Consider the following 25145-nt stretch of genomic DNA (forward strand, 5'->3'; position numbering starts at 1 on the left):
CCTCCTTTTTCAAAGATAAGGTGTCCATATGTGCGTGGGTTTATCTCTGGGCTTTCTATGCTGTTCCATTTATCTATATTTCTGTTTTTGTGCCAGTATCATGCTGTCTTGATTACTATAGCTTTGTAGTATAGTCTGAAGTCAGGGAGCCTGATTCCTCCAGCTCTGTTTTTCTGTCTCAAGATTGCTTTGACTATTCAGAGTCTTTTGTGTTTCCATACAAATTGTGAGATATATTGTTCTAGTTCTGTGAAAAATGCCATTGGTAGTTTGATAGGGATTGCATTGAATCTGTGGATTGTTTTGGGTAGTATAGTCATTTTCACAATGTTGATTCTTCCAATCCAAGAACATGGTATATATCTCCATCTGTTTGTATCATCTTTAATTTCTTTCATCAATGTCTTATAATTTTCTGTATACAGGTCATTTTTCTCCTTAGGTAGGTTTATTCCTAGGTATTTTATTCTTTTTGTTGCAATGGTAAATGGGAGCATTTCCTTAATTTCTCTTTCAGATTTTTCATCATTAGTGTATAGGAATGCCAGAGATTTCTGTGCATTAATTTTGTATCCTGCTACTTTACCAATTCATTGATTAGCTCTAGCAGTTTTCTGGTAGCGTCTTTAGGATTCTTTATGTATATATCATGTCATCTGCAAACAGTGACAGCTTTACTTCTTTTCTGATTTGGATTCCTTTTATTTCTTTTTCTTCTCTGATTGTTGTGGCTAAAACTTCCAAAAGTATGTTGATAATAGTGGTGAGAGTGGGCAAGCTTGTCTTGCTCCTGATCTTAGTGGAAATGGTTTCAGCTTTTCACCACTGAGAATGATGTTGGCTGTGGGTTTGTCATATATGTCATATGTCATATATGTTATTATGTTGAGGTAAGTTCCCTCTATGCCTACTTTCTGGAAGGTTTTTATCATAAATGGGTTTTGAATTTTGTCGAAAGCTTTTTCTGCATCTATTGAGATAATCATATGATTTTTCTCCTTCAATTTGTTAATGTGGTGTATCACATTGATTGATTTACATATATTGAAGAATCCTTGCATTCCTGGGATAAACCCCACTTGATCATAGTGTATGATCCTTTTAATGTGCTGTTGGATTCTGTTTGCTAGTTTTATGTTGAGGATTTTTGCATCTATGTTAATCAGTGATATTGGCCTGTAGTTTTCTTTTTTTGTGACATCTTTGTCTGGTTTTGGTATCAGGGTGGTAGAATGAGTTTGGGAGTGTTCCTCCCTCTGCTATATTTTGGAAGAGTTTGAGAAGGATAGGTGTAAGCTCTTCTCTAAGTGTTTGAAAGAATTCACCTGTGAAGCCATCTGGTTCTGGGCTTTGTTTGTTGGAAGATTTTTAATCACGGTTTCAATTTCAGTGCTTCTGATTCGTCTGTTTATATTTTCTATTTCTTCCTGGCTCAGGCTCAGTAGATTGTGCCTTTTTAAGAATTTATCCATTTCTTCCACGTTGTCCATTTTATTGGCATAGAGTTGCTTGTAGTAATCTCTCATGATCCTTTGTATTTCTGCAGTTGTTACTTCTCCTTTTTCATTTCTAATTCTATTGATCTGAGTCTTCTCCCTTTTTTTCTTGATGAGTCTGGCTAATGGTTTATCAATTGTGTTTATCTTCTCAAAGAACCAGCTTTTAGTTTTATTGATCTTTGCTATCGTTTTCTTCATTTCTTTTTTAATTTATTTCTGATCTGATCTTTATGATTTCTTCCCTTCTGTGAACTTTGGGAGTTTTTTGTTCTTCTTTCTGTAATTGCCTTAGGTGTAAGATTAGGTTGTTTATTTGAGATGTTTCTTGTTTCTTGAGGTAGGATTGTATTACTATAAACTTCCCTCTTAGAACTACTTTTGCTGCATCCCATAGGTTTTGGGTTGTCGTGTTTTCATTGTCATTTGTTTCTAGGTATTTTTTGATTTCCTCTTTGATTTCTTCATTGATCTCTTGGTTATTTAGTAGCATAGTGTTTAGCCTCCATGTGCTTCTATATTTTACAGTTTTTTTTCCTGTAATTGATATCTAGTCTCATAGCGTTGTGGTTGGAAAAGATACTTGATATGACTTCAATTTTCTTATATTTACCAAGGCTTGATTTGTGGCCCAGGATATGATCTATGTTGGAGAATGTTCCATGTGCACTTGAGAAGAAAGTGTATTCTGTTGTTTTTGGATGGAATGTTGTATAAATATCAATTAAGTCCATCTTGTTTAATATATCATTTAATGTTTGTGTTTCCTTATTTACTTCCAATTTGGATGATTTTCCATTGGTGAAAGTGGGGTGTTAAAGTCCCCTACTATGATTGTGTTACTGTCGATTTCCCCTGTTGTGGCTGTTAGTATTTGCCTTATGTATTGAGGTGCTCCTATGTTGGGTGCATAAATATTTACAATTATTATATCTTCTTCTTGGATTGAACTATTGATCATTATGTAGTGTCCTTCTTTGTCTCTTGTAATAGTCTTTATTTTCAAGTCTACTTTGTCTGATATGAGAATTGCTACTCCAGCTTTCTTTTTATTTCCATTTGCATGGAATATCTTTTTCCATGCCCTCACTTTCAGTCTGTATATGTCCTTGTAGACAGCATATATACAGGTCTTGTTTCTGTATCCATTCAGCCAGTCTATGTCTTTTGGTTGGAGCATTTAATCCTTTTACATTTAAGGTAATTATCAATATGTATGTTCTTATTACCATTTTCTTAATTGTTTTGGGTTTGTTATTGTAGGTCTTTTCCTTCTTTTGTGTTTCCTGCCTAGAGAAGTTCCTTTAGCATTTGTTGTAAAGCTGGTTTGGTGGTGCTGAATTCTCTTAGCTTTTGCTTGTCTGTAACGGTTTTAATTTCTCTGTCAAATCTGAATGAGATCCTTGCTGGGTAGAGTAATCTTGGTTGTAGGTTTTCCCCTTTCATCCCTTTCAATATGTCCTTCCACTCCTTTCTGGCTTGCAGAGTTTCTGCTGAAAGTTCAGCTGTTAACCTTATGGGGATTCCCTTGTATGTTGTTTGTTGCTTTTCCCTTGCTGCTTTCAATATTTTTTCTTTTTATTTAATTTTTGATAGTTTGATTAATATATGTCTTGGTGTGTTTCTCCTTGGATTTATCCTGTATGGGACCCTTTGTGCTTCTTGGACTTGATTGACTCTTTCTTTTCCCATAATAGGGAAGTTTTCAACTATAATCTCTTCAAATATTTTCTCAGTCCCTTTCTTTTCCTCTTCTTCTTCTGGGACCCCTAGAGTTTGAATCTTGGTGTGTTTAGTGTTGTCCCAGAGGTCTCTGAGACTGTCTTCAATTCTTTTTTTCTTTATTCTGCTCTGCAGTAGTTATTTCCACTATTTTATCTTCCATGTCACTTATCCGTTCTTCTGCCTCAGTTATTTTGCTATTGATTTACTTCTAGAGAATTTTTATTTTCATTTATTATGCTGTTCATCACTGTTTTAGTGCTTTAGTTCTTCTAGGTCCTTGTTAAACGTTTCTTGTATTTTCTCCATTCTATTTCTAAGATTTTGGATCATCTTTACTATCATTACTCTGAGTTCTTTTTCAGGTAGACTGCCTATTTCCTCTTCATTTGTTGAGTCTGGTGGGCCTTTACTTTGCTCCTTTATCTGCTGCGCATTTCTCTGTCTTCTTATTTTGCTTTTCTTACTGTGTTTGGGGACTCCTTTTTGTAGACTGCAGGTTCATAATTCCTGTTGTTTTTGGGGTCTACCCCCAGTGGTTGTGGTTGGTTTATGGGTTGTGTAGGCTTCCTGGTGGAGGCAACAGGTTCTTGTGTTCTGTTGGATAAAGCTGGATCTTGTCTTTCTGGTGGGCAGGACCGCATTGTGTTTTGGGGTGTCTGTGAACTTAGTATGATTTTAGGCAACCTGTCCACTAATGGGTGGGGTTGTGTTCCTGTCTTCCTAGTTGTTTGTCATGGAGTGTCCAGCACTGGAGCTTGCTGGTTGTTGAGTGGAGCTGGGTCTTAGCGTTGAGGCGAAGATACCTGGGAGAACTCTCGCCAATTTATATTACACGGGGCCGGGAGGTCTCTGGTGGTCTAATGTCCTGAACTTGGCTCTCTCACCTCAGAGGCTTGGGCGTGACACCTGGCCAGAACACCAAGACCCTGTCAGCCATATGGCTTAGAAGAAAAGGGAGAAAAATAAGAAGGAAAGAAAGGAAAAAAATAGAATAAAAAAATAAAGTTATTAAAATTAAAAAATATTATTAAAATAAAAAACTTTTAAAAGTAATTATATAAAAAAAGAAGAGAACAACCAAATCAACAAACAAATCCACCAATGATAACAAGCACTAAAAACTAAACTAAGGTAAATATAAAAATTGGAAACTGGTTAGTCACATACAGGAAACCCCAAGTTAACAGTTGCTCCCAAAGTCCACCGCCTCAATTTTGGGATGATTTGTTGCCTATTCAGGTATTCCAGAGATGTAGCATACATCAAGTTAATTGTGGGGATTTAATCCGCAGCTCCTGTGGCTGGATGCAGAAATTTCCCTTTCTCTTCTTTGTTCGCACAGCTCCCAGGGTTCAGCTTTGGATTTGGCCCCGCCTCTGCGTGTAGGTCACCGGAGGGCATCTGTTTTTCGCTCAGACAGGACGGGTTAAAGGAGCAGCTGATTCTGGGGCTCTGGCTCACTCAGGCCGGGGGGAGGGAGGGGTACGGACACGGGCCGAGCCTGCGGCAGCAGAGGCCACCGTGACGTTGCACCAGCCTGAGGTGTGCTGTGCGTTCTCCTGGGGAAGTTGCCCCTGGATCCCGGGAACCTGGCAGTGGCGGGCTGCACAGGCTCCCGGGAGGGGAGGTGTGGAGAGTGACCTGTGCTCGTACACAGGCTTCTTGGTGGCTGCAGCAACAGCATTAGTGTTTCATGCCCGTCTCTGGTGTCTGACCTGATAGCTGCAGCTCATGCCTGTCTCTGAAGCTCATTTAGGCGGTGCTCTGAATCTCCTCTCCTCGCGCACCCGGAAACAATGGTCTCTCTTGCCTCTTAGGTAGGTCCAGACTTTTTCCCAGACTCCCTCCCAGCTAGCTGTGGCACACTAGCCCCCTTCAGGCTGTGTTCATGCCGCCAGTCCTCTCCCTGGGATCCGACCTCCGAAGCCCAAGCTTCAGCTCCCAGCCCCGCCCGCCCCGGTGCGTGAGCAGAGAAGCCTCTCGGGCTGGTGAGTGCTGGTCGGCACTGATCCTCTGTGCGGGAATCTCACTGTTTTGCCCTCCACACCCCTGTGGCTGCGCTCTCCTCCGCGGCACCGAAGCTTCCCCCTCCGCCACCCGCAGTCTCCACCCAGGAAAGGGGTTCTAGTCTGTGTAAATCTTTCCTCCTTCACAGCTCCCTCCCACTGGTGCAGGTCCCATCCCTATTCTTTTGTCTCTGTTTTTTCTTTTGCCCAACCCAGTTATGTGGGAAGTTTCTTGCTTTTATGGGAAGTCTGAGATCTTCTGCCAGCGTTCAGTAGGTGTTCTGTAGGAGTTGTTCCACATATAGATGTATTTCTGACGTATCTCTGGGGATGAAGGTGATCTCCATGTCTTACTCCTCCGCCACCTTGAAGGTCCTCCGGAACATAAAAGTTGAAAAATACTAGCAAGAAAAAATTTCAGCAGCAGAGTTGTGGACAGCCAGATACTTTTGGAGGTGGAGCTGACAGGAATCGAGCTCCAAGATTTTCTCAAATGGAGAAAGCAAGCTGAGCTCGCAAGATGGCAGCTGCTGAGCCCGTCCTGGGAGGAGGTCGCCCCTTTTTTTAAATGCCTTTCAATGCCCCGTTTCTTCTCCAGTTTTAGCCAGACAACTTACTGAGGATTCTCTCAGCATATTTTCACCTTGTGTATGTCTTCAAATTCTCATTAAGAGAAAAACTGGGGGGAAGGAAGTAATTAATCTATTTCAGCATGGATGCACAAGAGGAAGAAGGAATAATAAGAGGAATAAGAGATCTTTCGTAGTAGTTTTAAAAGCAGAGAAAATCTTGAGAGTTTGCTCTGCCTCGTTTTATAAATGTGTCATTTAATTGTTTGAAATTGCAAACTTCTTGAGAGTGAGAGCCATCTTTCTTCTTTCATATGTCCTGAATTGCCTAGGCACATGGTAGGTTAATGAAACATTTGGTCAAAGCATTGAATTAAAATAAACCCTTACCTCCTTCTGACAAAAATGTTTGCCAATGGCAGGAAAACTGGAAGACAGAAACAAGCAAGCTTGTGTATCCCCATATATTATATTTGAACTACGTTTGATAGTGAGCTGTATTCTCAACAGCTTCCAGATTTTCACTTTGGTCTCAGATGTCAGAAATGTCAAAAAATGTGTGTAAAAATTCACGAAGCTGTGGGATTGAGTGGAACCATAAGGCCTGAAATAATTCAGAAGATTGTCTAGTTCAGACAAGATAATATCGATGACATTCCTTGGAAAGGGAGAAATATCAATGGGACTGGCATTTCTGGGGAATAAAAGGAGAAAACGAGATTCAGGAGCACAAGTTCACTTGAGAATTTCTAACGTAAAGGCATAGTGAGAATGGGATAATGGTTAGTCATTAATATCTATAGATGGTTATTAATGCTGAAGATGGTAATTATTTTTTCAGTGTGGTTTCCTTGAAACAACATACTAGCTGGAATAAAATGATCTAGTTCTTGTTCCGAATCCATTTCTTACTGGATGGCTTCGCTAATTCACAACCTCTGGGAGCTTGTTTTCTCACTTGTAGTATGGGGATCATAGAATTTTTGTGAGGTAGATTGAATCACAGAGTGGGATACTGAGCACTGAATGAATAAATATTTACTATATTAGCAAACAAATAAATAAATAAACAAACCAGTCAGATATTATGTGTGAAAGAGTTCTATCAACAGGCAAGTGCTAAGTAAACATGAAGGACTGGTGTTATGATTGTGTTTGTTTTGTCACAGGTCTCTTCTCTTAGATCCATCTTCTTTGAGTGGAATCCATGGTGAGTAAAAATAATGTAACCGAGTTCATTTTCACTGGTCTTTTCGAGGATCCAGAGGTGCAGAGAGTGTGCTTTGTGGTGTTTCTTCCCGTGTACTTGGCCACGGTGGTAGGCAACGGCCTCATTGTTCTGAAGTCAAAGCCAGTAAGAGTCTGCATTCCCCCATGTACTTCTTCTTTAGCTACCTGTCCCTGGTGGAAATCAGCTATTCCTCTACTATTGTCCCTAAATTCCTCACGGACTTACTTACCAAGATTAAAACCATCTCACTGGAGGGTTGTCTGGCTCAGATATTCTTCTTTCACTTCTTTGGGGTCACTGAGATCCTCTTGCTTGTGGTGATGGCTTATGACCGTTCTGTGGCCATCTGCAAACCCCTTCATTATATTAACATTATGAATCGTCAACTGTGTCATGTATTAGTGGCTGGTTCCTGGCTTGGGGGCTTCTTTCATTCCGTAATTCAGATTCTCATCACCATCCAATTGCCCTTCTGTGGTCCCAATGTGATTGACCACTACTTCTGTGATCTCCAGCCATTATTCAAGATTGCCTGCACTACACCTCTGTGGAGGGGGTTATTGTGTTGGTCAATAGTCACTTAATTGCTCTGTGCTCCTTCCTCATCTTGGTGACCTCCTACATTGTCATTCTGGTCAACTTGAGGAACCATTCAGCAGAGGGAAGACACAAAGCCCTCTCCACCTGTGCTTCTCACATCATGGTGGTCATGTTGTTCTTTGGACCTGCCATCTTCTTCTACATGCGACCCTCCTCCACCTTCACTGAGGAAAAACTGGTGGCTGTGTTCTACACAGTGGTCACCCCCATGCCGAACCCCGTCATCTACACACTCAGAAATGCAGAGGTGAAAATCGCTATGAGGAGGTTGTGGGGCAAAAAGGAGAACTCAGGGGTGGAGTGAAAATGGGAAAGTGATTTTAAAAAGTGTGTCTGATTATTCTCTGTTCTTGAAATGGATTTTAATTTTAGTGGGACATTCAAGAATGGCAGAAACAAATGTAAAGACTTAATGTTACTGCTAATGTGATTCTCCTTAGTAACCAAACACTCCCCACTAATCCAGTGTAATGATCAAAGGACAGAGATCAGATCGGTTTCATGATATCCAACAATATCATGAGATTAGGAAATATTAAGATTTAAGCTAAGTGAAAATGCAAAGAGAACATTTTGACAAGTGTTTTAGAGGTTAAATCACTTATTCTTATGATCTCCTTCCTTCCTCCTTTTCTTCATCCCTCCCTGCCTCCCTTCTTTCTTTCCTTACTTTTCTTTCCCTCCTTCCTTCTTCATGCTCCCCTCTTCGTTCAACCTCCCTAGCAATAACAACCAACATTTCGTTAAAAAAGGAAACAAAATCGAGGAATTATCATGGGATATTTGGGGAGGAGGGTAACAATCTGATCTACTCTTTCGACATGGGTAAGTGTGTCTTTGAAAATTGCATCCAGGGATTTTTCTCTTCTTCTGGTTGTTTGGGCATCTTGTACCATAGACCATCTGATCACAAGTACCAGAAAAGTCCCTGGAGCAATTTCAGTTCTTGTGACATGTTGGCACAAAAGATAGTCCTTAAATCTTCTCTCACAATGTCTACCATCAACAAATTAAAAAAAACAAAAGGTCACAGATTCTAGCTATCAATAAGGAAAGGTCAAGTCAAACATTTTAACAAAGCTTTATCTATAGGAAATAAATATAGAATGTAGGAAATTCTTGTTAGGCATAACTTGAAGAATGAATGGGTGGTAAGTAATGTCCAAGTATGTTTCCATGCCATACTCTGTACTTTATTCTAACTGATCAGGCCAGGTCCATTTCTTGTCATGCCTATTAGTGTTTCTTGGTGAAGTAGGATGAGACAGACTGTGTTGACATTATTGTTTCATCTCTCAGAAACTCCTTTCACCCAACTGACTCTTATCAATGTGGACAATTTAGAGAATATCATGAAATTTGCCCCTGTTGGCTTTAGGATTACACAGACTGGCTTTGCATTTGCCCTCCATCCTTCCAGCTCTCCTTGAGGATCAGGGGAAATAATGCAGGCAGCTTCCTTGCAGAGCCGTGGAGCAGCATAGTATGCTACAGACCATAAGGGCTTTTCCCTTTCTCCTCAGGTGCTGATTGAACATGTAGGTGAATAGTGGTTTTAAAGGCACCAGGAAATCTTCCCCACTTCCCTTGTTGTCTCCACTAATCATGGCCATGGATGACCTTTAATAATCTCTGAGAAAATGCCACTTCTTTTGTCTGGAATGACTTTACTGCCCTTTTCCATATGGCAAACTCCTATGCATCCTTTAAGACCTAGGTTAAAGTCATCTCCCTTACGAGGCCTTCTCTGACCTCCCTCCACCTTGGGCTGAATTTGTGTCTCCTGTCCATGTTTATTTTTACATGCATTTATCATTGCCCTTATGACTTTGATTATATTATTTTATATACTTTTCTCTCTTTTAAACTGTGAGCTCTCAAGGGCAGGGCTACCCACTACCCCTTCTTCTTCTTTGTGGCTCTAAATATTGTGCATGTAATTGGTAGTTTATACGTGCTTGTTGAATATAGAAACTTTTAGACCCACGTAAAATCCTCTCTACATCAATTCTTGCTAATTCCTTCTGAACACTTTCATGGTGAGGAGCACTTCTCTTCCTGTTAAACTCTGAAGAGCTCAGGCTCTGAAATTCATCAGGCTGTTCCAATTTCCTCTTAGCCACAGTCTAAGACCCAAGCTACCCAACTTCTCTGAACACCTGTTTTTGCACAAATACAATAAGGTTATCAATGGTATGAACTTCATAAGATTATTCTGAATATTATATAAGATAATGTACACATAAAGCTTTTAGAAAAGAACATGATATAGAGCTGTACCATGGACCAATAAATATTAGCCACCATCTTCATTATTCTGCCTCTTCTCATATGGGTCTTCCTTCTTTCTTGAGGAGCTACTTGGAATAAGCCTTGATTGCACCCCAAAAAGCTTTCAAGCATTTGGAGACAGTTCAATCCTTTTGTTTTGAAGCTTCTTTGGGATAAACATTCTCTGTTGCTTAATTGCTTTTTTTTTAAAATTTTTAAAAAAAATTTTGGGGACTTCCCTGGTGGTCCAGTGGTAAAGAATCTGCCTTCCAATCCAGGGACATGGTTTCGATCCCTGGTCCAAGAACTAAGATCCCACATGGCATGGGACAACTAAGCCTGCATGCCACAACTACAGAGCCCGTGCGCCCTGGAGCCCACGCACCACAACTAGAGAGAGGAAACCCGCACGCCACAACTAGAGAGAAGCCCTTGCTCCACAACGAAGAGGCCGCATGCCTCAACGAAGCTCTTGCCTGCCTCAACCAATAACTGACGCGACCCAAAAAAAAAAAAAATTTATTGGAGTATAGTTAATTTACATTGTTGTGTTACTTTCTGCTGAACAGCAAAGTGTATCAGTTATACATATACATATGTTCACTCTTTTTTTAAGATTCTTTTCCCATATAGGTCATTACAAGGCACTGAGTAGAGTTCCCTGTGCTATACAGTAGGTCCTTATTAGTTATCTATTGTATATATAAAATTAATTGCTTTAGAGTGCCTAGCACAGTACCTGGCACATCATATGTGCTCAATAAATATTTGTTAAGTGGATGTTGACTGTCACATGGCCTCCCCATTTATCTTTTATGCTGAATGCTCCTATATTTCGTTAATGTATATTTGAAAGCGTTTGATCCAGAACTAAACTTAGTGGATTTACCCTCTCTTTGTCTTGATGTGTTGCTAGGACTGTAAGATGCAGGCTGTGACAGGAACCTCTTACTCACGTGCATCTTTAGTTTCCACACTGAGAGCTACAGAAAGAACATCGTCAGTGAACTCTGAGTCATTGAATACTGCATGGGCAGATAATATCTACTCCAAATGAATTGTCATAATTCTCAGGGATTACCTCATCTACTGAGAGTTGAGACTTGGTGAGTCTATTGAGAACTAATGACTCGCTTTGTTCTGGTCTAACTGGAAAAACACAGGAAGCAAAGGAAAGCATTTTTTCCATTGTTTTAAGAGACGGAGAGTGTTGTAAAGCTTACGAATGCCTACTAAATTCACAGATGCAACAGTCTAATTATATCACTTATTGTCGAAGGTCATGTAGTTAGTTCTCAGTTGTTGATTCAGTCACAGCATTAAAAAATGTATTTTTTAGAAAATAAATATAAAATAATCTCACTAAAAGAAATTTGGTAGCATGATGCAAACTACCTTGCATATACAATTGCCCCCCCCCATTTATTATTTGTATTCTTTTTGGTATAGGTTTGACTACGTACAACAGAAAATAAGGGCAACTTAAGAGATAGAACTACAGGAGTACAGAGGGAGAAAATCCAGCATGATAGTGGAAGTCCAACAGTATTATCAGAAATTGAGACTCTGACATCTTCAGCATGTAGCTTCAACCTATGTATGACCTCAAGGGACTGCTAATACTCCAGACCTGTGCTGCCCAGTAGGACTCATGCTATGCTGGAGATGTCCTCTGTCTGTGCTATCTAATATGATAGTTAGATAATATAATCTAACTGCTAAAGAGCAGTGGAAATGTACCTAGTGAGACCAAGGAACTGAATTTTAAATTTTATTTAAATAAGTTTAAATTTAAATACTACATATGACTAGTGCATGTCATATTGGACAATACCACTCTAGCATTTCCTCTATATTCCAAGAGGCAGTAAAAGGATGACGGAGGTGGGGGCAGTGGGCGGGGTAGAATAAACAGATCATTTTCTTTTTTAGGAGATTTTCCAAAAGTGCCACACAGCAATTTTGCTTTCATCTTAGTTTATTGAAATTAATCACATGGCAATCCTTAATTGCAAGGGAGTCTGGAAACTATAATCTTATTTTTATTATTTGTTTTTAATTTAATTTATTTTGTCTGTGTTGGGTCTTCGTTGCCACGCGCTGGCTTTCTCTAGTTGAGGTGAGTGGGGCTACTCTTCGTTGTGGTGCACGGGCTTCTCATGGAGGTGGCTTCTCTTGTTGCGGAGCACGGACTCTAGGCACGCGGGCTTCAGTAGTTGTGGCACGCGGGCTCTAGAGCACAGGCTCAGTAGCTGTGGTGCGCGGGCTTAGGTGCTCCGCGGCATGTGGGATCTGCCCGGACCAGGGCTTCAACCTGTGTCCCCTGCATTGGCAGGCGGATTCTTAACCACTGTACCACCAGGGAAGTCCCTATAACCTTTTATTCTGTGTAGAATTGTTTTTAACTAAAATCAGGGTTCTGTTCTGTTCTCAAAGAGGAAGAAGAGAATAGATATAAGGATTGGGACTTATTCTCAGGCACTTGGTTACACATATATTCTCGGAAGACATTCTGTTTTCTGAAGCAGCTGTGGTCTAGATCAGTGTTGCCATGAGAACTATCGGTGATGATGGAAATGTTCTAAATCTATGCTAATACATGGTAGTGCCTAGCCATGTGGCTAATTAGCATTTGAAATATGCTTAGCATAATGGAAGAATTGAATTTTTAATTTTATTTGATTTTAACTAACTTAATTGTAAATCACTACATGTGGCTGGCGGCTACCACATTGGATACGCAGGTCTATAGCACTTCAGTGTTTATTTCTGCAAACTTGTAGCTATTGTTCTGGATCAGAGCAAGATTGCTCCTGTGCCAAGTACCCTGATAGGTCTGTGGTTGACTACTATTACATCTCGTCTCTCACTAACCAGCTCTTCTGACTATCTTGAGGTTAGGGTTATTTTTGTACTAAAAAAAAAAAACCTTTTTCTCTTCTTCTTCTGGGACCCCTATAATTCGAATGTTGGTGTGTTTAATGTTGTCCCAGAGGTCTCTGAGACTGTCCTCAGTTCTTTTCATTCTTTTTTCTTTATTCTTCTCTGCAGTAGTTATTTCCACTATTTTATCTTCCAGGTCACTTATCCGTTCTTCTGCCTCAGTTATTCTGCTATTGATCCCATCTAGAGTATTTTTAATTTCATTTATTGTGTTGTTCATCGTTGCTTGTTTCCTCTTTAGTTCTTCTAGGTCCTTGTTAAATGTTTCCTGCATTTTGTCTATTCTGTTTCCACGATTTTGGATCATCTTTACTATCATTATTCTGAATTCTTTTTCAGGTAGACTGCCTATTTCCTCTTCATTTGTTAGGTCTGGTGGGTTTTTATCTTGCTCCTTCATGTGCTGTGTGTTTTTCTGTCTTCTCATTTTGCTTATCTTACTGTGTTTGGGATCTCCTTTTTGCAGGCTGCAGGTTCATAATTCCCGTTGTTTTTGGTGTCTGTCCCCAGTGGCTAAGGTTGGTTCAGTGGGTTGTGTAGGCTTCCTGGTGGAGGGGACTAGTGCCTGTGTTCTGGGGGATGAGGCTGGATCTTGTCTTTCTGGTGGGCAGGTCCACGTCTGGTGGTGTGTTTTGGGGTGTCTGTGGCCTTATTATGATTTTAGGCAGCCTTTGTGCTAATGGGTGGGGTTGTGTTCCTGTCTTGCTAGTTGTTTGGCATAGGGTGTCCTGCACTGTACCTTGCTGGTCGTTGAGTGGAGCTGGGTCTTGGCGTTGAGATGGAGATCTCTGGGAGATTTTCGCCGTTTGATATTACACGGAGCTGGGAGGTCTCTTGTGGACCAGTGTCCTGAAGTTGGCTCTCCCACCTCAGAGGCACAGCCCTGACTTGTCGCTGCAGCACCAAGAGCCTTTCATTCACACCGCTCAGAGCAAAAGGGAGAAAAAATAGAAAGAAAGAGGATAAAATAAAATAAAGTAAGATAAAATAAAATAAGGTTATTAAAATAAAAAATAATTATTAAGAAAAAACTTTTTTTTTTAAAGTAAAAACAAAAAAACCACGGACGGACAGAACCCTAGGACAAATGGTGAAAGCAAAGCTATACAGACAAAATGTCACCCAGAAGCATACACATACACACTCACAAAAAGAGGAAAAGGGGAAAAAATAATATATCTTGCTCCCAAAGTCCACCTCCTCAATTTGGGAGGATTCGTTGTCTATTCAGGCATTCCACCGATGCAGGGTACATCAAGTTGATTGTGGAGCTTTAATCCGCTGTTGCCGAAGCTGCTGGGAGAAATTTCCCTTTTTCTTCTTTGTTCGCACAGCTCTCGGGGTTCACCTTTGGATTTGGACCCGCCTCTGCGTGTAGGTCGCCTGAGGGCATCTGTGCTTCGCTCAGACAGGACGGGGTTAAAGGAGCCGCTGCTTCGGGGGCTCTGGCTCACTCAGGCCGGGGGGGAGGGAGGGGCACGGAGTTCGGGGTGGGCCTGCGGCGGCAGAGGCCGGCGGGACATTGCACCAGCCTGAGGCCCGCCGTGCGTTCTCCCGGGAAAGTTGTCCCTGGATCCCGGGACCCTGGCTGTGGCGGGCTGCACAGGATCCCGGGAGGGGGGTGTGGAGAGTGACCTGTGCTCGCACACAGGCTTCTTGGTGGCGGCAGCAGCAGCCTTAGCGTCCCATTCCCGTCTCTGGGGTCCGCGCTTCGCCGCGGCTCGCGCCCGTCTCTGGAGCTCATTTAAGCGGTGCTCTGAATCCCCTCTCCTCGCGCACCAGGAAACAAAGAGGGAAGAAAAAGTCTCTTGCCTCTTCGGCAGGTCCAGACCTTTTCCCGGACTCCCCCACCGGCTAGCCGTGTTGCACTAACGCCCTGCAGGCTGTGTTCACGCCGCCAACCCCAGTCCTCTCCCAGCGCTCCGACCGAAGCCCGAGCCTCAGCCCCCAGCCCCGCCCGCCCCGACGGGTGAGCAGAAAAGCCTCTCGGGCTGGTGAGTGCCGGTCAGCACCGATCCTCTGTGCGGGAATCTCTCCGCTTTGCCCTCCGCACCCTGTGGCTGCGCTCTCTTCCGCGGCTCCGAAGCTTCCCCCTCCGCCACCCGCAGTCTCCGCCCGCGAAGGGGCTTCTTAGTGTGTGGACACTTTTCCTCCTTCACAGCTCCCTCCCACTGGTGCAGGTCCCGTCCCTATCCTTTTGTCTCTGTTTATTCTGTTTTCTTTTGCCCTGCCCAGGTACGTGGGGAGTTTCTTGCCTTTTGGGAGGTCTGAGGTCTTCTGCCAGCGTTCAGTAGGTGTTCTGTAGGAGCAGTTCCACCTGTAGATGTATTTCTGATGTATCTGTGGGGAGGAAGGTGATCTCCGCGTCTCACTCTTCCGCCATCTTCCTCAACTCCTCTACATTCTTATAATTATTCTTGAGCTTTGTTAGTGGGAGTAGAGCAGCATTTAGTTTATGATTAGATTATGGTTAATTTTCCCTCACTACTGAGACAATGCATTTCTGAATACTGTACCTGGTGCCTGGTGAATTATGCAGTTTTCTATTCTGATGGGTTGGAAACCCAAACTATTACAGGTGCTGTGTGAGTTCCTAGGACCATTGCCTCTAATATCACTAATCCTGCCTGATATCCTAAAGACACAACATCCTAAAGATCTCAACTCTCCACAAGGTTACCTACACATTAAGGAGTTCTCCAGTAAAATCGTTAATAATACACTTTTTAACCAGACAAATTTGTTCATATTGAAATATAAATATCCAAAACATGGGCAGGTAACTTTGGACAAAAATTGAGGGAAAGGCCTAGCAGACATTAAAATATAGCAAATAGCTCCAATAATTATAAAAATGTGGTATTAGCTATAGAATAAGCATATCATTTAAACTGAACACAAATCCCCGAAATAGAACATAAAGGATAAGAGATTTGGGAATAAGGTTAAGGTGGTATCTCAAATTACTGGACAAATATAAATTATTCAAAAAAGTTGCTGAGACAATGTGTAGCTATCAGGAAACATATTCCTTTTACCATGGAGAAAAAGATAGATAAAAATGTAACCGGAAAATATCTGTCAATATAGTAGAGGAAATTATGGCAAAATTGTTTTTTGACTTTGCAGTAGAGAAGGCTTTTCTAATAATGATGCAAGGACAGTTGGAAGTGAGAGGGTTGCATGTCAAGATTCGGAAAGTGGAAAATTTAAGGACTGAGAACAAGTGAGAAGGAAAGAAGGATGGTAAAAGTGGTAATTTTCTTAAAATTACAGTGAAGGGCTTCCCTGGTGGCGCAGTGGTTGAGAGTCCGCCTGCCAATGCAGAGGACACGGGTTCGTGCCCCGGTCCGGGAAGATCCCACATGCCGCGGAGCGGCTGGGCCCGTGAGCCATGGCCACTGAGCCTGCGCGTCCGGAGCCTGTGCTCCGCAACGGGAGAGGCCACAACAGTGAGAGGCCCGCGTACTGCAAAAAAAAAAAAAAAAAAAAAAAAAAAAAAATTACAGTGAAGAGAAAGACCTGTGCTTTATATCTTGGGAACCTCTTCTAGTCATATGAGTATTTGGGGAAAGACATGAATAATCTAGGACTCTAGGGTTATGGGGTGGGGTGATTGGAGAAGGGGGCATTTGTGATAGCCGCTGCTCTGGGCTGGTTTTCCGATAAGTTTGTTACATTCAGGAGGCAGAGAAAGGTAGCAGTTGGGGAAGTTCTGGGAATCTGAGCCTCCGTGTTGTTGGCATTCTATGTGTTGACATTCTATATGCAAGTTGAGGTTTACATATGTATTTATCTTTGCAAGTGTAAAATTCTCCAAGATGAGTGACAGTCATGAAACTGTGAGTTTTAAATAGCTCAAAGACAATTACGGGATCTTAAGTAATTACATAAATAGGAAAATTGATTGATAGCTAATGTGAATATTAAGAGAGTATGTTGGCTACATACAATATTGGGAAGAATGTTATAGCCTTTCTGAGCCAAGAAAAGTTTTCAAAAATCTAAGTCACTTTGAAATCAGGAAGAATATTCATGGTTAGAGTATGTCAGAATTCTAATCTTCATGTGAGAGTTCGATTCTTAGTACTTATAACAGCAACAAAAGTAACTTTTAAGAACTTTAATTCATTTAAAAATATTTAATTCATTTAGGTCAGGGATCCTTTAAGAAAAAGCACTCTGGAAATTCTTCACACTGGATAGTGGTAAATTCAAAAAACAAACCAATGAACAGTCAAAAAACCAGAGTGTCTTCTGTGCCAGCTCAAAATATCATCAGGGGCTTCCCTGGTGGCGCAGTGGTTGAGAGTCCACCTGCCGATGCGGGGGACGCGGGTTCGTGCCCCGGTCTGGGAGGATCCCACATGCCGCGGAGCGGCTGGGTCTGCGCGTCTGGAGCCTGTGCTCCGCAAAAAAAAAAAAAAAAAATCATCAGGAGGAAAATTCCCCAAATGTACAATAACATACATAGTAAATCATGGTTTTAACAAGTTAAGTTGATAAATAATACAAAGAGTATTAAGAAAAAATGTTATAAAAAATAAGATAGCTGAAGTCATTGATAAAGTTCACATCCAGCCAGGCTTTGGCAACCGGGATGGGAACAGCAGTGCCAAAATATGTTGTGAATAGCAGTTGCTATAGGCCCTGAGGTTAGAGTTTGCCAAAGCCAACACCAAATGACCAAGAGCAAACTAATGAAGACTTCAAATCTAATCCAAGGCCACTCCAATCTGATAGCACATTTCATTAGGGATTCCTACGGCCTAATTGGGGGAGGGGGCTCTGATCCCATGTTCCCAGAAGCCTAAGTCCCCACAAAATGTTCCGCATGGAGCTGGTTCAAACAATCACCCATGATGAGTTAGCTTCACCACACACCACCGATGAGTTAGTTTTACCACATACCACTGATATAACAGCTACGTACTCAGATGTGCTAACATCCTTCTCTGACACCACACACCAAGAATAGAAATCTTGGCAATTGTTAGTTCTTCAGTCATATTCCAATAGCTGGGAAACCGAGGTCAATTTCTGTTATAGAATGCCCTGCTGGGAAACAATGCAGAGAGATCATTCTGGAAATATTTGTGGGTACCAGAAGTGGTACCTAGAGCATCCAGTATCCTCAGTTAGTTCCTTGAAGAGCTTATTTTCCTTCCCTGTAAAGACTGTGAATTTTTAACCTGAACCATCCTGCATCTTAACTTTTCTTTCTCCTCTTCCCCCTTCCTGCCATATTCTGGTAACTTTTTTCAACATCTCACTAAAGGAATTCACTGAGACACCTTTCAGTGGTCAATATTCCATAAAAATCTCCAAACCAAAAAAGTAAATTTTTAAAAATTTATAAAAGTAAATTTCATATACTGTATTTTAAGGGATTGTGTGTGTGTGTGTGTACATGCACATATACCCAATTAAATATTACAGAACTGTGAAAGTCCTATCAGGTAATTTTATTAATTAATTTGCAGCAAGAAAAAAATAGGATTCCATTCTTTTTTTTTTAAACTAATGCTCTTTATTTCTTTTTAATTTTATTTATTTTTTTAACTTTTTTACTATTTATTTGGTTGCGCCGGGTCTTAGTTGCGGCAGGCAGGCTCTGTAATTGGCAGCTCACCAGCTCCTTAGTTGCAGCATGGGGGGTCCTTAGTTGTGGCATGCATGTGGGATCTAGTTCCCTGAACAGGGATCGAACCCGGGCCCCCTGCATTGGGAGTGCAGAGACTTATACACTGCGCCACCAGGGAAGTCCCTAGGATTCCATTCTTTATCAATGAGGTGTTAGGTTAAAAAAAATGAAGGAAGAAAAAAGTTATACAATTTCATTTTGCTTTGTGATCTTATTTGTGCTTGTTCCTGAGATGATTTACTAACAGTTGCAGCTGTGGCTGTGATGTCTGTGTTCACGTTTTGGAAAAGAGGTTAGTATTATAATCAATGATACTATAGGAATGTGGGAAGATTGGGATTGACATATATACATTATTGATACTATGTATAGACTAGATAACTAATGAGAACCTACTGTACAGCACAGGGAACTCTATTCAGTGCTCTATGGTGACCTAAATGGGAAGGAACTCCAAAAAAGAGGGGATATATGTATACGTATGGTTGATTCACTTTGCTGTTCAGTAGAAACTAACACAACATTGTAAAGCAACTATACTCCAATAAAAATTAAAAAAAGAATGTCAATTTGCTTACTGTTTCATATCCAAAAGGAAACCAAAGTGAAAAAAAAATGAGACAAATAAGGAGATATTCTCTCCGAGTCACACCTTGAATGTTCACCAATATTTGAGAGTAAATATGTATATATTAACAGTAAATCTGTGACTGATTTGTGATAGCACAACCATGGAGATTGTATATGGCAGTAACCTATGCAGTCACATCCCTGAAGGGCAGAGAGGTCACAAATGACACTGATGTAGACATTTAGCTCTTCAGCCTTTCAAATGCTGAAGTCTAGGGCTTCCCTGGTGGCGCAGTGGTTGAGAGTCCGCCTGCCGATGCATGGGACACGGGTTCGTGCCCTGGTCTGGGAAGATCCCACATGCCATGGAGCGGTTGAACCTGTGAGCCATGGCCGCTGAGCCTGCACGTCCGGAGCCTGTGCTCCGCAACGCGAGAGGCCACAACAGTGAGAGGCCCGCGTACCGCAAAAAAAAAAAAAAAAAAAAAAAAAAAGCTGAAGTCTAAGCTGATAAATGATTTTGGCTGAAGGCCAAGTCTGAAGCTGAACTTCAGAGCTTACCTGTTTAAAAATCTTCTGCAAGAGACTCACATTTGAGAAACAACTGGCTACACATTAAAAAGGTATGCATAGGTGTCATGTATATAAACAACTGAAACTTCAAAGGGACACACAGCCTTGAATGTGAATATGGCACTGTGCCCATGCCCTGAGTGACAGGAAGGGGGAGAAGAGTGATGTTAGGAAGATGTTCCAGGTAAAAGCAGAGAGTTGGCATGAATTCACGGATGGGGAGAAATGAAAGGGGCCTTCGTCTCTGTTCTTTACTGGGCAGGGCATTGGAGACAGAGGCACCATTCAAAGTGGCAGTTGTAATGTCTTCAGAGAATCTTTTATTATGTTGGGGGAATTGGGGCCTGCGAGTAAGAGCCATTTTCAGTACCTTAATAGTATTATTCTGCTCCAAAGCTTCTTGCCAAGAAACCATTGGTTGCAAAAATAAGTTATCGCTGGGGATTTGATAAACAAAAGTGCCTGTTAGTGTGGAAGTAGTTTTGGCACCAAACGTTCTGAATAATTAAAGCATTGCGTCAGCCTTGGAGACCGAGAGACCGCACTGGAAGGAGACAGTGACTGAAGTTTGCCATATACCTCAGGGAATGCACTTTTTCCTTCCCTGCGTCATGAACCCAAGGCAGGGACCGGAGTTCCAAGCCATCTCTAAGTAAGGCCGATCTAAAATATACATCATAATCATTGCCTCAATGTACCGCATTACCCAAGATATTACACCCTAGAGAAACACTTGGCATTTACATGTAGAAGTCTATACATCAGCAAGTAAATAAATTGGATTCATTTCTATTAAAGACTTTAATTTTTAAGAGCAACTTTAGGTTCACAGTAAAACTGAGAGGAAGGTACAGAGATGCCCCACATACCCCTGCCCCCTACACATGCAGAGCCTCCCGCATTATAAGCCTCCCCTAGCAGAGCTATACATTTTTTCCAGTTGATGAACTTATATTGGCACATAATAACCCAAAGTGCATAGTCTACCTTCGGGTTCTCTCCTGATGTTGTACATTCCATGAATTTGGAGAAATGTATAATGGCATGCATCTATCATTACAGTACCATACAGAGTGTTTTCACTGCCCTAAAAATCCTCTGTACTTCACCTATTCATCTCCCTCCTACCAATTCATACTGAATTTTTGCTCCGGATGCGCAGGCCCAGCGGCCATGGCTCACGGGCCCAGCTGCTCCGTGGCATGTGGGATCTTCCCGGACCGGGGCACGAACCCGTGTCCCCTGCATCGGCAGGCAGACTCTCAACCACTGCGCCACCAGGGAAGCCCCATACTGAATTTTTAAATTATGAAATAAGATAAAGGTACATCTATCTTTAATTAGGCCATCTTTTTGAGTTCTTCACTCAATATAATGAATTTGTCATAGGTTAAAGTACTTGCAGAATATGCTTGCCATTAGAAGGTACCAGGTTTACTTAGGACTCAAGGTCCTGGAAGTTCATCTATTTATAGAGCTCTTTAACAAGTCAATGAGAGAGCAAAGTTGATCCTTTTCATTATCATTTTACCAACAGAAGATATTATTCTACTTGGCTAGGCTTTTGAATCCAGGCAATATTCTAGGGGACAGGGAACAGTGATATCATGCAGTACACTAAGAGCCTTCATTATGATACCTCCCCTAAACTCTGCATGTCTTCTTTAATTAATGTAGGTATGTAAGAGTAGGTGGAATTTTTAAAATAAATATGCCTCTCATTAATAAAAGTATAAACATACACCTCAATTGTAACTTTATAGATCACATATTTTAACAATATGTAATAAATAAAGGCAAGTCTTTCTGTCTCAAAGAAACGCTCTTCCCTTCACAGGACACTGGCTTATCTTACTATTCAAAGAACTGTATTACAAGTGACAAGAAAAGTGGCTAAGAATTGACATTTTTAAAGTGACGTTGAAAAATATGAACCCAGGTTGTTTTGAGGATGATAATGTTATCCATGTTCTTACTTAAAACAACAACCACAAAATAGAACATTCTTCTAAGTAATCCTTTGCTAATCACGTGAAAGTTACTAGATCTGTTCATAAATATTCTAGTTCTTTTCTTCTTTTTTGGCACATAGCTAGAATGTATCTCCTCATCCCTTGTGGAAATTTATGATATTATTTTGTAAAGCTGAATATCGCCACATCCTGCAACCTATCGATTATACTCCTAGGAGACATATTTAAAAATGTTCATAGTTACTGTTCATAGTAGTCTATTCATTGGCTGGAAAATGAATAAACACATTTTAAAATGATCACACAATGGAGTGTGATATAGCAGTGAAAATGAGTCTACAACTATATTCAACAACCAACATAAAACTAGGTAGTGTTGGATGAAAAAATAAAAGAAATTCTTAGAAGTCTGCGTATAGGATGCTAAGTTCTCTAAAATTCAAAGCCAGGAAAAAAATACATATAGATAAAAATATTTTATATTTTAGGATAGTACTGTTCTTTTTGTTTGTTTTGTTTTTCTTGGCCACGCTGTGCAGCAGGAGGGATCTTAGTTCCCTGACCAGGGATTGAACCTGTGCCTGCTGCATTTGGAATGCAGAGTCTTAACAACTGGACGGCCAGGGAAGTCCCTATTTTTAGGATAAAATTAAAATATTGGTTACTTTTAGGGTGAGGAAAGGGACAGAAAAGGGAGGAGGTTAAAAAAATTTAATTATTGTTAATATTTTAGTTCTTGAGATGGTAGTAAGTTTACTAGGATTCATTTTATTATTTACATAAGTGTAAGAAAGCAATAATATAAAATAAGAGAAGGTAAAATTGTTTAGAAATGGATGAATTCTACAGTTGAAAACATTATAAGAATAGGTCTCTTCTGTTTGATGTCTTGGCTTTCTTTTGTGCTCTCTCTATTTTCTATCAGTCTCTCTCTACTTATGGTAAGATCAAGCAGGAGTTCTAGGTCTATATTTTCAGACACAAATTCTTTCTCCATGTATCTTACAATAGTCTCCCATTTCCCTCCAGCCTTTCAGGTTCCCTATTCAGAATTCCAGAGAGGAAATCTGAGTAAACTTATTTTTGTAGTTGAGTTGAATAAACTAAACTCAGGTCACTGGCCAATCCATGGAGTAACTCCCCAAGTCAGGTGTCATCCCTGGTACAATCTGCTATGATTTAGAGATAGGAGGCAAAAAGGTAATGGGAGAAAAAAAATGTGGCAACTTATCACATTTGTATAGTATGGACTGTTAGCCAAGCACGATGAGAAAAATGAGCAAAATATTATAGTATCTAATCAAAAATTTACCCAGACATTTTAGGTAAATTTCACTTATTTTCTTTTTGGTTTTTTTTTCCTAGTTTTGTTGAGAGACTATTTACATATAACATATGTAAGATTTGTGATGATTCTATACAAGTGTATATTGGGAAATGAGTACCACAATAAGCGTAGTTAATGTCTCCATCCCTAATATAATTACTTCGTGTGTGTGTATGTGTGTGTATATGTGTGGTGATAATAGTTAAGATCTACCCTTTTAATAACTTTTCAGTATATCATACAGTATGTTAACTACAGTCACCATGTTACACATTAGATCCCCAGAACTTATTCATTTTTCAGGTGAGAGTTTGTTTTCTTTGACTAATACCTCCCCATTTCCCCTATACCCCAGCCCCTGGAAACCACTATTCTACTATTTCTATGAATTCAGCTCTTTCAGATGCTGCATATAAGTGAGAACATGCAGCTTGTCTTTTGCTGTCTGACTTATTTCACTTAGCATAATGCCCTCGAGTTCCAGCCGTGCTGTTGCAGAAGGTACAGTTTCCTTCATTTAAATAATATTCCATTGCATATAAACACCACATCTTCTTTATCCATTTTTCCTTTGACAGGCACTTAGGTTGTATCCATATTTGTCTGTTGTGAACAATGCTGTAATGCATATGGGGGTAAAAATATCTTTTTAAGATAGTGTTTTCTTTTCCTTGGATATATACCCAGAAGTGGGATTGCTGAATCATATGGTAGTTCTATTTGTAATTTTTTGAAGAACCTCCATACTGTTTTCCATAGTGGCTACATTGATTTACATTCCCACCAACAGTGCAAAAGGCTTCCCTTTTCTCCACATCTCTCACAAACACTTGTCTCTTTTAACCCTTCCTATAGGAAGGCTTACACTATTTTAGAACTGTTAAATTTCAGTAAATGTGATAGGTTAATGGAGGCGGGCTAGTCTGCATAAAAAGAGACTGTGTCACCTCAGTTGTCTTCTGTGTCATTCCTTAGTGCTAGTGTTTAAGAATCTCCTTACAAACTCTCACTTCAAGTGATCTCCTCTATCACACCTGTTACAATAATGTTTCTTCTTCATCTTCCATTAAGCCCTCTGTCTCCCTTTCCCATAGACCCAGTCTCATTTAAGCTGGAGGAAAGGAAAATTTGACATCAGGGAATCATACTCTGATATGTAGGTTAGTTTTTTTAAAGTATTTTTTTTTCTTTTGCAAGAGCTGAAAGAGGGGGAAAAAGTATTCAAGTTACCAGTGATAGAAAAGAGAGGGAAGGAAATACACATAAAACAACCGAATTTTGTTATGTAACCACACTAGTTTATATAGAGAACTGTCCTGGCATTTCAAGAATTCTAATAGTCTCTGATCCACTCTTTGTATATCTTCAAATCTACATTTACTTGCCATTCTGACAATGTCTTATCAAATAACGTTTTAACTTATTGATAAATGTCACTGACAATTTTTCTTGTTATTGTTACATCATTTGACTCACTGTTTTGCTTTGTATTTTAGTACTATCAACTGTGTCTTTTACACATGTAAGTTGCTTATTCAAGGCTCAATGTTGAACTTATCATATTTTTACCAGCATATTATATTGATACACTTGGCTTATCTATGTGTGTGTGTTTGTGTGTAGACTGTATAGTAAAAACAAATCTTTTTTCTTCTAAAAGCCTTCAGCTATTTTAAAGAAAACTGTAATGGAATTTCTATCACCTTTAACCTAGGATTCTTTGCTACAGTTAAGGTATATTGATAACAATTCTTGACGCTAAGTTTAAACTAAATTTAGATAATAAACTAAGCTGAACTTCTAGGTAATAAAGCTAGAAATCAAGCTATTGTTCTGATTGTTTTATATTTCTATTGCCGTGTAACAAGCTACCACAAAAGCGATAGCAACACCCATTTACTCTCTCAGTTCTTCTTGTCAGGAGTTTGAATAAGCTGGTTTCTCTCATTGATAAGGTTACCATCAAGGATCTACTGGGCTGGGCTCGTTTCTGGAGGTTCTGGGGAAGAATTGCTTCCAGGCTCATTCAGATGGTTGGCAGAATTCAGTTCCTCTGATTGGAGGACTGTGGCCCTGATTTCCTTGCTTGCTGTCAGCTGGGGGTCACTCTGAGCTCCTAGAATTTCTTGCACGTGGCCTCTCTGTCTTCAAAGCCAACAATGGTGCATTTAATTCTTCCTGAGTGTACTCTGAATTTCTGTAACGTCCTCTTCTGTT

General features: G+C 40.5%; 1 protein-coding gene across 1 annotated transcript; it reads left to right on the top strand.

Moving 5' to 3' along the window:
* Positions 1–7000: 7000 nt before the first annotated feature.
* Positions 7001–7931, top strand: LOC136126309 (olfactory receptor 4B1-like). Its single transcript, XM_065881347.1, is given in 3 exon segments — positions 7001–7136; positions 7139–7564; positions 7567–7931. Coding segments are annotated over 3 exon segments (924 nt in total). The 5' UTR covers positions 7001–7003.
* The last annotated feature ends 17214 nt before the right edge of the window (positions 7932–25145 follow it).

Source organism: Phocoena phocoena, chromosome 8 (genome assembly GCF_963924675.1).
Source record: "Phocoena phocoena chromosome 8, mPhoPho1.1, whole genome shotgun sequence".
Classification (NCBI taxonomy): domain Eukaryota; kingdom Metazoa; phylum Chordata; class Mammalia; order Artiodactyla; family Phocoenidae; genus Phocoena; species Phocoena phocoena.